Source organism: Leptosomus discolor, chromosome 16 (assembly GCF_034619465.1).
Source record: "Leptosomus discolor isolate bLepDis1 chromosome 16, bLepDis1.hap2, whole genome shotgun sequence".
In the NCBI taxonomy this organism is placed as follows: domain Eukaryota; kingdom Metazoa; phylum Chordata; class Aves; order Leptosomiformes; family Leptosomidae; genus Leptosomus; species Leptosomus discolor.
This window is the reverse complement of record NC_141406.1, coordinates 5,380,042-5,394,441: the sequence shown is the minus strand read 5'-3', so window position 1 is coordinate 5,394,441 and position 14,400 is coordinate 5,380,042. Positions and strand designations below refer to the sequence as shown.

At 38.8% G+C, this 14,400-nt stretch overlaps 1 protein-coding gene across 2 annotated transcripts in view; it reads right to left on the bottom strand.

The window, feature by feature from the left end:
* SPECC1L (sperm antigen with calponin homology and coiled-coil domains 1 like) overlaps positions 1–14,400 on the bottom strand; it is a 50,753-nt gene that overhangs the window by 20,514 nt on the left and 15,839 nt on the right. For both annotated transcript variants that reach the window (XM_086474117.1, XM_086474116.1), the window contains exons 5-9: positions 11,836–11,909; positions 11,126–11,301; positions 9,088–9,251; positions 7,313–7,404; positions 1,328–1,418 (exon numbers count right to left, since the gene is read on the bottom strand). In XM_086474117.1, coding sequence (XP_086330243.1) covers positions 1,328–1,418; positions 7,313–7,404; positions 9,088–9,251; positions 11,126–11,301; positions 11,836–11,909 — 597 coding nt within the window. The remainder of the gene's footprint in view (positions 1–1,327; positions 1,419–7,312; positions 7,405–9,087; positions 9,252–11,125; positions 11,302–11,835; positions 11,910–14,400) is intronic.

Genomic DNA, 14,400 nt, shown 5'->3' with positions numbered 1-14,400 from the left:
TATTTCCTATTATTGAAGAAATGGTCCTTCACATAAAACCTTTAGACTCTGAACAAAAGGTTTACATGCTCCTATGTAGAAACACTCAGAAGGCAGTAAGTTGAATATAAAAAACCATGAAAATTAAGAACAAAGATTAAAAAAAGTGTAACCTCATTCATCAGTTGAAAACGTGACAAACATACATTGCTACAGAGACACTTAAAAAATATATATGGCTGTAAACAGGAATTCTGTCTGGCACACTCTACTGGAATGCAGTCCTGCTCATGCATTAACTGACTACAGAGAAAACACCAAAACTATCTAAAGCATAGCACTCATTTTGTGTTTAAGCTTATGTCTGCGCATGAACCCTGTAACAATTAAAGAATCCTAAACTATCTTCTTGGAAAGGCATTTCAATATTCCTAAAAATATCAAAGTTTCTAAAATTAAAACTCCAGCTGCATTGTACAAATAACCTCAATATGCATTCAACAAAAGCAAGAAGGAAATCTGGCACATACAGACTATTATGAAGTGCTACAAAAAAAAAAACCCAACCCTTTAGAAAGCATCAGACCTCAAGAATACCAAATTGAGAGGAAATATTCAGCCTGAAGTCATATGGGGATTATCTTGAGAAACATCTACCCCAAAAAAAAAAACCCTAAAGCATGCATAAATCAGAGAGCTACACCCAACACATGATAGCCATTCATTCTCACAGGAAGAGCACATTGTGAACAGTGTTTTGAGAGACAAAACAAAGTTCACAGAACAGGGAAATATTGAGAAACAGATAAATCAACACTCAATTTAATTCCATTCAAATTTTCATCTGGCTCCTGAAGATTCAGTACTCACTAAGTTTATTTTGTTATTCACATGCAATGCAATGCAATGCCAACCATCATCCTTTCCCCCCCCACCCCAATGAAAAAAACCTCCAGCAACCACACAATACATAATGTAACCCCAGAGGTGTGTATTTTTAATAGCTGGAAGACAGCTGCAAGACATCTCCCTGAAATCATCTTATCTTGATTTTGCAAGTGATCTTGGTTTATGCACACATTAAAAATGTCAGAATAATGCCGAGCTATCAGCATGCAATCATAGTTTTGTTGAAAATTCAAAAAAGCATCTTTATGTCATGACGTTTGATGAAACACATGTCATAAACAACTTGAACACAAGATATTCTATGATACTATGAATATATTTTGATAATGAAAAGTATGTAATATGGTAATGTTCTGGATACTAAATGATATTAAAAAAAAATTTAAAAAGTACTAATAGCATTGCTAAAGACAAAGTTTGAATGAACTCGAATCAATACCTTGAACAGGGATTTCAGCATAGCTTGGTCTTTTGTCTGTCAGCGTAGCAAGGGGTTTTGAAGCTGTGATTGGTCCGCTTATAGAATGCCTCTGAAATGGAAAAATACTTGTGTCAGACATAATTTGAAGGTAAGGAACCAAATATAGAATTGCAGAATCAGTTTTAGAAACTCAGATATGACGTTATTACTGATTTGAAAGAACTAAAAAAAATAAAGGAACCTTTAAAAATACTTGGTGAAAAAGGGTGTGTCCTCTTTACCAGTTGCTTTTGCCAGTCTGTACGTACATACTCACACACTATGCATTGATACTGCAATGCTTACTTTAAACTGAAACCTGTTCCTCAAAGGATGCAATTTCTCTTGCAGCTTTTGTATTAATTTTCACATTCATTTTATTTTGTTTGTACAAAGCTGTTCTGGTTAAACTTGATGGGTTTATTCAAACTAATACAACTCCCTATATGCAGCCAAGATTTCAGTACTTAATTTGTGTTATTAATGTATGCGTTTACAGATTTGTGTCTTTTCCTGGAAAATCAGAATAATGGTGTATTGGGTGTAGCAACACAAACGGCCCTTTGCTAAGAAAAACCCTATCGGAAAAGCTATTTTTAATTCAGAATGTCAGCTAACAATCTCCTTTAACTGAGATGCTCTGTGAACAACTGTAGAGAGGCATTTTGGGAAGTAATTGTCAAATACGTAATAAAACACAAATTAATTATTTTTTCTTTCTCAGGTCACTTTGATTTCTATTCTGCTCTAAACTAGCTACAAATTGATTTTTTTCTGTTGAAGTTTTATGTAAAATGTGTAACAATCATAGAATCACAGAATGGTTTGGGTTGGAAGGGACATTAAAGACCACCTAGTTCCAACTCCCTGCCACAGGCAGGGACACCTTCCACTAGACCGGGTTGCTCCAAGAGGAACCCATGAGCCAGCAATGTGCCCTTGTGGCCAAGAAGGCCAGTGGTATCCTGCGGTGCATTAAGAAGTGTGGCCAGCAGGTCGAGGAAGGTTCTCCTCCCCCTCTACTTGGCCCTGGTGAGGCCACATCTGGAGTGCTGTGTCCAGTTCTGGGCCCCCCAGTTCAAGAGAGACAAGGAACTACTGGAGAGAGTCCCGTGAGGGCTACGGAGGATTATTAGGGGACTGGAGCACCTCTCTCATGAGGAAACGCAGAGAGACCTGGGTCTGCTTAGCCTGGAGAAGAGAAGGCTGAGAGGGGACCTTATTAATGCTTATAAATATCTAAAGGGTGGGTGTCAGAGGATGGGGCCAGGCTCTTTCCAGTGGTGCCCAGTGACAGGACAAGGGGCAACGGCCACAAACTGGAGCACAGGAAGTTCCACCTCAACATGAGGAAAAACTTCTTTACTCTGAGGGTCACAGAGGGGTTGTGGAGTCTCCTTCCCTGGAGATATCCAAAACCCGCCTGGATGCAGTCCTGTGCAACCTGCTCTGGGTGAACCTGCTCTAGCAGGGGGGTTGGACTAGATGATCTCCAGAGGTCCCTTCCAATCCCTACCAGTCTGTGATTCTGTGAAAGCCCCATCCAACCTGGCCTGAACACTGCCAGGGAGGGGGCAGCCACAGCTTCCCTGGGCAACCTGTGCCTCACCGCCCTCACCATAAAGAATTTCTTCCTTACATCTAACTTAAATCTCTCCTTTTTCAGTTTGAAACCGTTACCCCTCACCCTATCACTACACTCCCTGACCAAGAGTCCCTCCCCACCTCTCCCGTAGGCCCCCTTTCAGCACTGAAGGCCGCTGTAAGGTCTCCCCAGAGCCTTCTCTTCACCAGGCTGAACACCCCCAACTCTCTCAGCCTGTCCTCACAGGGGAGGTGCTCCAGCCCCCTCATCGTCTTCCTGATCCTCCTCTGGACCCGCTCGAGCGGGTCCATGTCTTTCTTGTGCTGGGATCCCCAGAGCTGAACACAGCCCTGCAGGTGGGGTCTCACCAGAGCAGAGCAGAGGAGGAGAATCCCCTCCCTGGACCTGCTGGCCACGCTGCTCTGGATGCAGCCCAGGATGCCATTGGCTTTCTGGGCTGAGCGCGCACGTTGCTGGGTCATGTTCAGTTTTTCATCCACCAAGTTTTCATTCCCCAAGTCCTTCTCCCCAGGGCTGCTTTCGATCCACTCATCGCCCAGCCTGTATCTGTGCTTGCGATGGCCCCGACCCAGATGCATGGCTTCTGTTAGCTCAAAGTGCAAGTACACGATCACAGATGTGTTAAGTCTTGCACGTAACAACGTAGTACCACTGGATAGCATCAAAATAAGCATTTTAGTATCAAACAAATGAGCTGTGCAATGCAATAATTACTCTTACAGTTACCGAAACTCATATTCAGTTGCTGAAGACTCAGGGAAGACTGTCCACAATTATTTTTTTTAAATTCATCCTTTCAAAGAGTCTATTGCAAATTACGGTACATTCTTTATTCACCCTGTCCTTTGTATTAGATTCCAATATTCAATCACAATCAGTCCAGTAATGTGTTTATCCTGAAAACGCTTTCAGCTCTCCATCTGGCCCAAGATTAGATGTGAAGGTTAAATGAGCCTTATCTGTATAAGATGATAAAGGTCAGATGTTTCTCACACCAAATCATGTAGGCAAGACAGACAAATAGAAAATTGTCATTAAAAATAGTTAACAGTATAGCACAAGCAGGATTACAGAGCAACATTCATCATTTAGAGTCAAACTAGAGCTTTTGTGATAGATATCAAATGGAGAAAACAACTGCCAACATATAGCATGAAGAATTTCATCACTTTACATACCAAAAGTCCTGCATCAAAAATTATTCCTTTAAATGTGCAGATGAAAGTGACTGCAAGTGTGAGCCATGCACAGAAGTGCCTACAACAGCATCCCATAAAAGCTAGTACTTAAAACTTGCATTACCTTTAAAGTTCAATTCACCCACTTAAAAAAAATAAATAAAATTTCCTTAAAAAAGACTATATCAAAGTGAGAGCCACTTTGTTCCACCTCCCCACTCCCCACACACAAGGAAACAGCTACAATAATTAGATAATGAGGTTAAAAGAAAAAGATTTCATTTTGCTTAGCTTTGGGATTGTCATTATAAAGACAGAACCTCAGCCAGGAAGCAAAGGTATGTAGAGAGCAGGCACAGTGCTGGATAACCATGTACCTTTATCACTTTCTCAGCTTCCGGATATCACTTAAAAACAAACATCCTTTACGGATATTGTCAGAAAGTGGCCGTATTACTCAACTGATAACTTGCTGTGTACTGGTCTTGTCTCCTTGTTATAAAATGAACCGTTTGCCTTTTTGCTCCCGTTGACACTGCAGACAGGGCTTACTTTCACTGTTGCTAGTTCCTTATTACATATCTTACTATTACAACTACCAGTAGTAACATAGTGACTAATACACTGCAAATTAGAGGAAAACGGACCAACTAATGTTTATCTAGTTCCACTTGACATCATCTATGGAGTACTAGTAGCGCACAAACCTCTTGGAGAATAATTTTTCCTGAAACAGTTTACAAGTGTTAGAAACTTTTCTGCTTGACTGAGCTGCCGCTGAATTTGCAGATCAGCCATTCCTCATTTCACTTATAAAACAAAACACATCTGATGTGCAATCAAACACATACAGATCCTACCAGTCCCTCTATAAACACCTTCTTTTCTTCAACTAGAATGTATTTCTACTCTCACTTAACTGCTAAAGACCATTTGTCCTTTACACTAGTGTCAAGCTCCTCAACACTAAATGAAAGGATCAAAAGTTTGGAGGAATCACATGCTTTTGAGGCTATCCATGGAGGATACTAATGGGACAGAAATTACTGAAGATGCTTTGCAATCCATGATCCTCTTCTTATTCATCCTACACTGATGACTAGCAGAAGAATATGGTAGAAGCTCCAAGGACTAGTTTTGATGTGATGTATGAAGAAAATTGTTCACAGTTAAATAATGTGTTTCAACACAGTAGCCTTTGTACAACATAATTACAGTAACAGATAACGATGCTAAGCTCATCAACAATTACTTTCTCACAGCCATTCCTAGTTTGAAGATAAAGGTTCTGCTAGCTACCTATGACTTTTCAGATTTATATTTTTTTTTAATAAGGTGAGTAACAACTCCAGAAGAGGAACCAGTGCACAGGTGAGACAAAAAAAAGTAAAGGAGAACAAACACCTGACACTTCAAATTTGAGACAGAACTATGGCAGGATGAACTAAACCCTTAAACTCCAAGTATTTTGCTTCTGACTCTTCAGAGTCAGTGTCTGGTGTTGGTTATGCAAGGAAACGTGACCTTCAACCACTATCCAGGTACCTATTCCTGATCACTTTGCACTTCAGCAAGTACTTCATGCCAATGCACCTACACATGGCAATTTCAGAACAAATCCAGTTCTCCACATACTAAGTAGTTAAGATATGGAAGTCTTTGTCACTGAACTGCTTGAAGCCTGGAAGTTTAGATGCTTAAAGTAAAGCAGGACGTTCAGTGGTGACCAGTAAATCCAAAACCATGTCTACTTCAGTCCTCCAGCTACAAAACAGAAAAAGAAAGTACTCGGGGAAAGCAGCAGATACGCTTCCTTGTCCTTATATTCCTCCCTAGGCATCTGCTCCAGTCACTCTCAGTGGCATACCAGGCCAGCCAAGCTTTGGGCTAACCCAGAAGGGCTGTTTTTACATTCTGAAGAGCATTCTCTTCATACTCCTTTTCCTAAAGTGTTTTGCAGTATTGCTAAGCGCTAGGGTAAATAACAGCTATGTTCCACTAGGGGCTTGGACCTGAAGCCAGAAAGAGGTTGTTGGTTGGTTTGTTTGTTTTCAGTTGCAAAAATGTATCCAAGAATGCATGGCCTTATACACACACATATTACTGTAAAGAAAAACAAACAAAGCAAACAAAAATTCCCCAAGATTGAGGAAATTCATGACACAGTCCAACACAAAAATGAAAGTGTCATGCATAAATTCAGAGAGGGCACACGTTGATGCTTCTGTACTTGGATAAACTTTTTTGCAACCAATCCATCTTATAATACCACAATTGTGCCAGGTTCCCAGGAGGTGCCCATGTTAGTATTTCCTCACTGACAGCATTTAAAAGCATGATCATGATAATAAACACTGCAACACCCGTACAGAGATCAATCCTTCCACCCTTACTCAAGGTCTTAAACCATGGATCACTTCTATAAGGTGGGAGCCGACAGGTCAACTCACATAGTGACCACTTATTAAAATCTTGTTTTTCAGTTGCAAGAGAGCAAAAACCACTGACAAAAAAATATACAAAAATTGCATAGAACACAACAGTAGAAAACAAGGTAGTAATATGAAAATAATGATGATTAAAATTGTTTCTGAACCCGAACCCCTTCTCTCTTGAGCAGAAAATAGTCTTTAAATGAAATTTACATAATTGAGGTCACCATCACCAACTGGCCTAACTCTCAGTCAGTACAAAATGAACAAAGACAATTAAATCACAACAATTTCATTCCTCACTGGTCAGGTCTGCTCTCGAAAGCCCTTGCAACGAGGGATACGTTTATACTGATGATTGCTGACAGAACCTGCACAGATCTCAGTCCATCGCCCGAAGGCGATTACTGCTGTTTCCACGCCATGCACAGGGCTAAACTGACAAACAGCAACTCTAGAACTAAGCAACGCAGATGAAGTTTTCCTCCAACGCCTCTCAGCAGCACAGGAATAGTATGGGTTGGGAATATTTAACAAGAAATACCAAATTACGACAAATCTTGTATTTACAACATGGTTCTCAGTGAAAGACTCTTTTGTTAGACTGAACATTTCAGCAATTAATTACTTGAGGCAACATTTTACCATTATGTCCCCACAAAGTCAGCCAATTTTTGTATATTAGCACCTGTAGTTTCACTTGCTCTTCTTTACAAAGAAGGTTTAAGTGCAGTCGTAAACCACCTACCTGCATAGGGGATACAGCAGCAGCCGGGGGAGTTTTCATGGGACTTGGGCTCAGGGGAGTGCGAGGAATTGTGGCAGCAGCAGGGCTTGGAACTAGTAGAAACACAGAAAGGAAGCCATCATGAGCACTGCACTGTTTTGCAGTGGAACTAGAGACTGGCTGTTACAGCAAACTCTCGCCTTGTACTTTACATTACTAGTTTTACCAGATCACATCTTTCAGAATTTCAATTAGTAACTCACTGCAAAACCATTTAAAAGTATGCCTACACACTTACTCCTCTGTAATTACGTTCATTTGCTGTCTTCAACATATCATCCACAGTAAAAAGTAAGTCTACTGGGGGTGGACAAGGCTAAGGTGCAGGATACTATTATCCTGGCAGATGTAAATGATGGCATTACTAGTTCTCTGATATCCAGATAATTAAAGAGATGGTAGCAGGCTCTTGGGTCTGCTAGTAACACAAGCTAGATAACATACACCACCTCCTTCTCCTTTCTCATTTCCAGTCAAAGTCCATAGGTACTACATATTATATGACAGTTGCTGAAAGTTTGGGATTAAACAAATGACATGTCTAGAAATCTCTGAAAGCAGAAAAATACTGAGTTGGTGAATCAGTCATCTGATTATTTAACAGCATGATTAGACATCAATGCTGAGGAAGAAGGCAAATAGAAGTTTGGAATAAAAGATTAAAAAGAAGAGAGAGGTGATTTACCATTTTACCAAACTAACTCTGGCAAGAAAGTACCTTTATCTAATAACAGATAAAAAAACTTCCCAAATTAACACTAGGAAAGCAAAAATTTGTAAACATCTATGAACAAAGAGAACTAGTGTGGAAATAGAACCATTTACAGAGTCACCAAATAATACGGAGCTGTTTCTATACCTTAACAAATTTTCATGTTATAAGCAATTAAAAACAGTTTGCCATGCACAGTACAGTACTTTAAGTCTCCCTGGTAATACAGCCTACTTCCAGCCAAGCCTTTTTACATAAGAGACTTACAGTGACATTATTGTAAATGAAATTCAAAGCCAAAAAGCCTGGTCATGGAAATATTTTAATCTATACAAAAGTCTCATATGCAGTCAAAGCTAAAACTTAAGTGTTTCTCCTTTCAGGGTAATTACTTGGATTCCTTATTCTGTTCATCTACAGAGAAGGACAACAGCACCTGTTTCCCCAATCAGAGAATTACAGTAAAATCCACTGTCTCAACAGTGAGATCCTTTTAATTTTAGAAAATATTCCCTGTATCTTTTAATAGGTGGTACTGGCTGGATTTATTTTTAACTTTCATCAGCACTTTTGACTATAAGAATGTAAGTTATTAAAAGAAATAAACTCAGCTCTAGCTATTACATTGCTTTTAGAATGCTTAATTTGGCACATTAAGCTCACGTTTTAATAGTCAGGCTGAAAACAGCTGTGCTCCCAGCTACAATTATGTGTGTAATACGTGTTTATGTATTCCTAATATACAGGAGCGTTGAATCAAAGCATCTAGCATATGAGTCATTGGCAACACAACAGTGAGGAAAAAATAAAGACAAGACAAAAAAAAGGATGCTTGCACTTAACCGCAGTGAATGACCTATTGTGCAGTCTTGTTTAGGTTGGTTTGTTTCAGCCACCACTTATAGGTCGTGACAGTACAATAAAGCAACTTACCTTTGAATTAGGTAAGCCATTAGAAGTGTCTGTGTCAACATAGGCAAAACCTTAACTTGCTACAGCCACCACACTGGTTGCAAATAATTACCTTGGGAGGCACTGTCAAATGACTTGATGAGCGTTTTTACAGTAGGAGTTGGCTCTGAGGAGGTGGATGATCTGCGACTCAGGCCCATTCCTTGTCTCAGAGCTGCCAAATCTCTCTCTACAGCATTCATGTAATTGTACACTCGACCACGTTCCTCTTCCTGCCTGAAATCAATATGCAGCCCCATTTAAGGCATTTAAAAAACATTTTGAAATGCAAAGTCTTAAAAAAATCAACACAAATTTAAAGCCAAATGAAAATCTATGGTCTGAATCGGTCATTACGTTAACCTAGTTTTCTTCCCACTGTAATTTAGAAATAGATTATCAACCTAAATTATCACTGTAACTTCTTACTATCTGTCAGCAAGAGAGCTTGAGCACCAGGTGAAAATTCTAGGAAATCCATACTTGATTTAAGGCTTAATTTCCGCTCCTATCTCTCAAACACACACCCATACACATGGATGGAAAAAAATGGAACCTTAAGTATTTCACCATTTAACATGAAAATAGTCAGCTCAGAAGGGAAAACTTATTTTCCATCTGCAAAAACAGAAAACAATTTAACTGAATACTAAGGAGGTAAGAATACATTTCTGGCATACTCTTTTAGGCAGCATACGGATCAGTTTTGAAAAAAAAAATTAGATTTTTAGTACAGAATATTTATGGTGGTTATTGTATTCAGTGTCACTCATAAGACAAGAATTGTTTAAATCAACCTATTTTCTTCAGTCTGCAATAATTAAACATTGACTGATTTTTGCTTCAGACACTGTAATACACTTTCCGACCACCTTCCCTCCCATACAGCAGCTATACCACTTCCAAGGAATCTGATTCAGTTGTCTCTTTGTCTGCAGTGAATCAAACAACAAAAGATGCTTGTTTATAGGTAATAATGAATATACTGACCAGAATCAGCAAGCAAATTCTGCCTTCAAAAGTGCAGCTGTAACCTCAAAGGTTCACTTGCAAGCAGTAATCGAACAATTACAATTCTGGCTGAAATGTATTAGTAAGAATTGTTCATATTACTTAGTTTGGTGTTCTTACTTCAGATAAGATGCCTTACACCCACCACTCATTCATCCAGATAATTTTCCATCTTCAGTGTAACCAGTCTGCTCTTCTTACCATCAGCTTTTCCCCAAATCCATAGCCTGCATTATCTCATATCCTACTGGATGCTGGGTTAAGCGTCATGTATTCTATAAAACCATAGGATCATAGAATGGTTTGGGTTGGAAGGGACCTTAAAGATCATCTAGTTCCAAATGCCCATCCATGTGGAAAAAACTGTTCAGTACATACACATCACAAACATCATTACCGTAATTGTAAGCAATACATGTATTCAATCCCTAGAGACAATGTAGTCAGGATTCAAATGCTGCTGTCCAAGATGTTCCTACCCCATGGTTTTGAGGACTTCCATACTTCTGAAAGACCTATAACTCAGCTTCTAAATAACTGTAGCACCTAATTCAAGCCACAATACATCACAGTTTGAATTGTTTTTATTAAAAACACACACAAAGCATCTCTAATTATTGCCAGAAACAATTATCAGTGGAAAGAAAACAGTACAAGATGTATGCAGAATTAGAGGAAGGTTTCTTCTCAGGTGAAAATCCAGCTGTATTTTTAACCATATCAAAAGCCTTGGCTGCTAATAAGAGGTACTAATGATGGCACAGAAAAGCCAACACTGCTTGTTTTTCACGGTGAGGGAAGTTAAATCACATCCAGCTGTTAAATAGGAAAAATCCTCCACTTCAACCTGGTTTTGCAAAAGCGCCAAACTGAATATTCTTGGATGGGTTAAGTATACAGTATGAAGAAACTAACAAGGTTCTTGTAAGTTTACCTATTTCAACCCATGAAAAAATGTGTAAAGCAGCTTGTTGAAATACAGATCCTTACAGTGAGAGGATTTATGAACTTCCAGAGTCTCAATAATAGTCAAGATACTGGATTTCCAAAATTGTACCCCCCCTACAAAAGAGACAATATCCCTGTTGTCTTTTGCATACTTGCGTGACTTTATTTCCTCCAACTCTTTAGTAAGCTTCTCATTTTTCTCCTGAGCTTCATGTAATCTACGCTTCAGGTCTCCTATCTCTTCCTGGGCCTCAGACTTTATATCATTTGCTATAACCACTGCAGTCTGTAGATCAGCTTGGAACTGACGCCATTCTGCTGACTCCTCCTACAAGTAAATAAAACTTTAAATTTAAAGCAACAGCAAGAATTTTGAAGTTAAAAATAAAAGTTATCCTTATTATTCATAGCTTCCCTATGCTGTTACAGGAAACAATTAACAGGAATGATAAAGGCCCTCATCTCCAGCATTAGGCACAACCTAACTTACAAGATAAATCGAAGAATTTTTGCTGAAAATAACTAGACTTCCAAGGTCATGAATTTCTTTTCTAGTAATAAAGAAAGTGTTTAAAGGCGGGGGGTGGGGGGTGTGGGGGGGTGGATATTAAACTGTGCATCAGAAGACACAGGAACATTTTCTCCCAAGCCCATCACTATATGTTTGTGACACTGAGAATTTTTCAGAAGTTAATTCTTTAGTGTTGTACGTTAATAACTATATTCCCGTACGATGCCTATCCCACAGAAATATTTACTTTAATGGTATTACATCTCATCATATTACCTTTTCACAATTTCACATGTAGGTCTTATGACATTCCCAGTTTACAATTTACTGAGTTTTCAGACTTTGACCTACCCGGAGCCTCCTGTGAAGATTCTTTATCTCTCGTTCCATGTCATGCTTTTGGTCCTGAAGTTTTTTAACTGTATCTGGAAAGAAAATCAAATTATCTAAGATCTTAGTCAGGGATCTATCTACTTAAAATAGAGTAACTGAAACAACTTGAAAATGCTTTTACAATCTCATTCAGAGAATACATTTTTATAGCCAAAGCTATCTGGAGAAAAATAGAATGAGCAGAAATAATTTGATTGAAAGCGTCCATAGGTACACACTTCTCTACAACTGGTGAAGGGAACAGCATAAGTAAACTCAATTCTTATACAAATTCCAGTCTCTTCCCTTTCACAATATTAAAATGACAAAGCAATTACAAAGAGCAGATAAACAAGGTCGGCAAAGGATCCTAAAAACATGGATGACTGGGGGTTTTCCCTCCTCAAACGTCAGCTGCAGCTACACGAAGCCTTTCAATTCACAATTTACTCCCTGCCACAGAGCAGCTGATATAACACTCACAGCCATATCTTCAACGGGGATAAAATTCTACTCACGTCCTCAAGAATCTTACATTCCTGTCTATCAAGCTGCTATTTGAAGTTGAAACAAGCTATATTTACAGCAAAGGGACAAACAGTCTACAGATCATGTTATGAAAGAGATGGTCCCTTAAATCTGTCAGCAGCTATACAAAAGGTTATGCAGCTTGATCACCACCAACTCCTCATGTGGCGTCTGACAGACTGGCTACTGCAATTATTACTCATTTGTTACTTTATTCAATACACAAGGACAACGTGATTGATCACTCCATTCTTATAACTAAGCAACTAATGAGGAAGAACAGCATAAATTCCTAATTTATGAAGTGTGTCACTTCACTGATCTTTGTAGGACGATTTTATTTCTATGGCATCGTGTAGCTATTTCCAAACTGTAGAAACGTTGGGCCAACTGACTGAATGCATTTTTTTGTTCAGCTGAACATCTGCTGAAAACAATTATTTTTCCTGTATATTAGCAATGCTCTTTCCACAAAAAGATTGAAGGTGCCGAATAAATTTGGACTGTTCAAAATACAAAACCTTGGCAAAAATCTGTGGAACTGCATAATGAATGTTTGAATAGTCAGAAAATAGATATATACATTCATACAAACAGATTGCTATAGTAGAGTTTTGCGGCTCTCTTTTTCTAACACTAAAAACTTTCCAGTGCTTTTATTTGGGTATCAAGCCTCAGGAAAAGCAGTACACCAGTGTTTGTTCAAAGTTATTGCTCTGTCAATACCTACCAGTGTCTTCCCAAGAAAGCCTATAGCTTCAGTACTCCTGGTCTTGACCATAAAAATGAGGCTACAGCAGCCTAATTGGAAAATAGTAAGTATTTCAAAACGCTTAAATCAGACACAATGAAGACTAAGAACAGATTTAAGGAGGTTTATGCTGATGTGTACATTCAGGAGCCTCAACTATACTTATAAGAATATTTCAAATTTTAAGCCATAGAATTCCTTTTGGTTTCTTCATCAGAAGAAATTCTTGAGTTTTGCCTCAACAGTCCCAAGCAAAGAGGCTTTTAATGCTAATTTATTTACAAGGATGATATAAACCTCAGCCGGCCTGAAAACATGACAACCTTTCAGGCTTAGAAAAGTTGAAACACTAAAATTACACAGATATTTCTGTATCTATCTCCTCCCCACAGGACAGCACATTTTAAGATGCATCCAACGGATCTTTAAGCTCTGAAGATAAGCCTAACAGAGCGTGCCACTCAAATCTCATGCTACCATGATATCAAAGCAAAGCCCTCCAATTTTTAGCTTCTCTCTGTACACACAACTTATTTGAGCCAAAGTCAGCACTGAGATGCCAGCTTTAGGTCAAAGTAGCTCCCCCTCCCCTCCCTTTTCTCCTGTAAACATGTGCTAAAAAAATCTGCTGCAAATTAGGTAACTTTGAATAAGCAAGTCAACGTGCCCTAAAGAGCTTCCAGTAGCATTTTGAAACAAAAACTAGTGGATGATGATTTTCTCTTTAAAGACAGTTCAAAGAAAATGTGTTTTTAAAAATAAAATTTGTTCTGCTACTAAAAGCAAGCTATAGTTCATCTAAAAATAGCCACAAACTAGAAACTATAAATGCATCCAGAGTCAAAACTCATGTAATGCCATTGTTTCGAGCTTTTGTGAGATATGAAACGCACCATTAAGTTTTAGTATATTTATGCTTTGAAGTAAAACACAATGGTCTGAATATTCTGCAGTTACTATCAACAATACAGAGCACTTTACAGCAGTTATTGGAAACAGTCTTCTCCCCCAATCAATTGAAGAGATTTAAAAAAAGAACTGAAAAGAACTACCAAATTGCAACTGAATTTGAAAGGTAGTGAGAAATTAAGCCTAAGCTAAGTGATTTCACTGCTTACAGCCTGAACTCCATTCTTCACAGTGCGTCACCAATTGCAGGCTGAAAATTCAAGCAGTCAGAACAGGTACACAGGCAGCAATTCTCTGTACAGCTGCCTTGTGCTATCCTTCCTTTCTGCATCCTCACAACCTTCACAGTTCTTCTC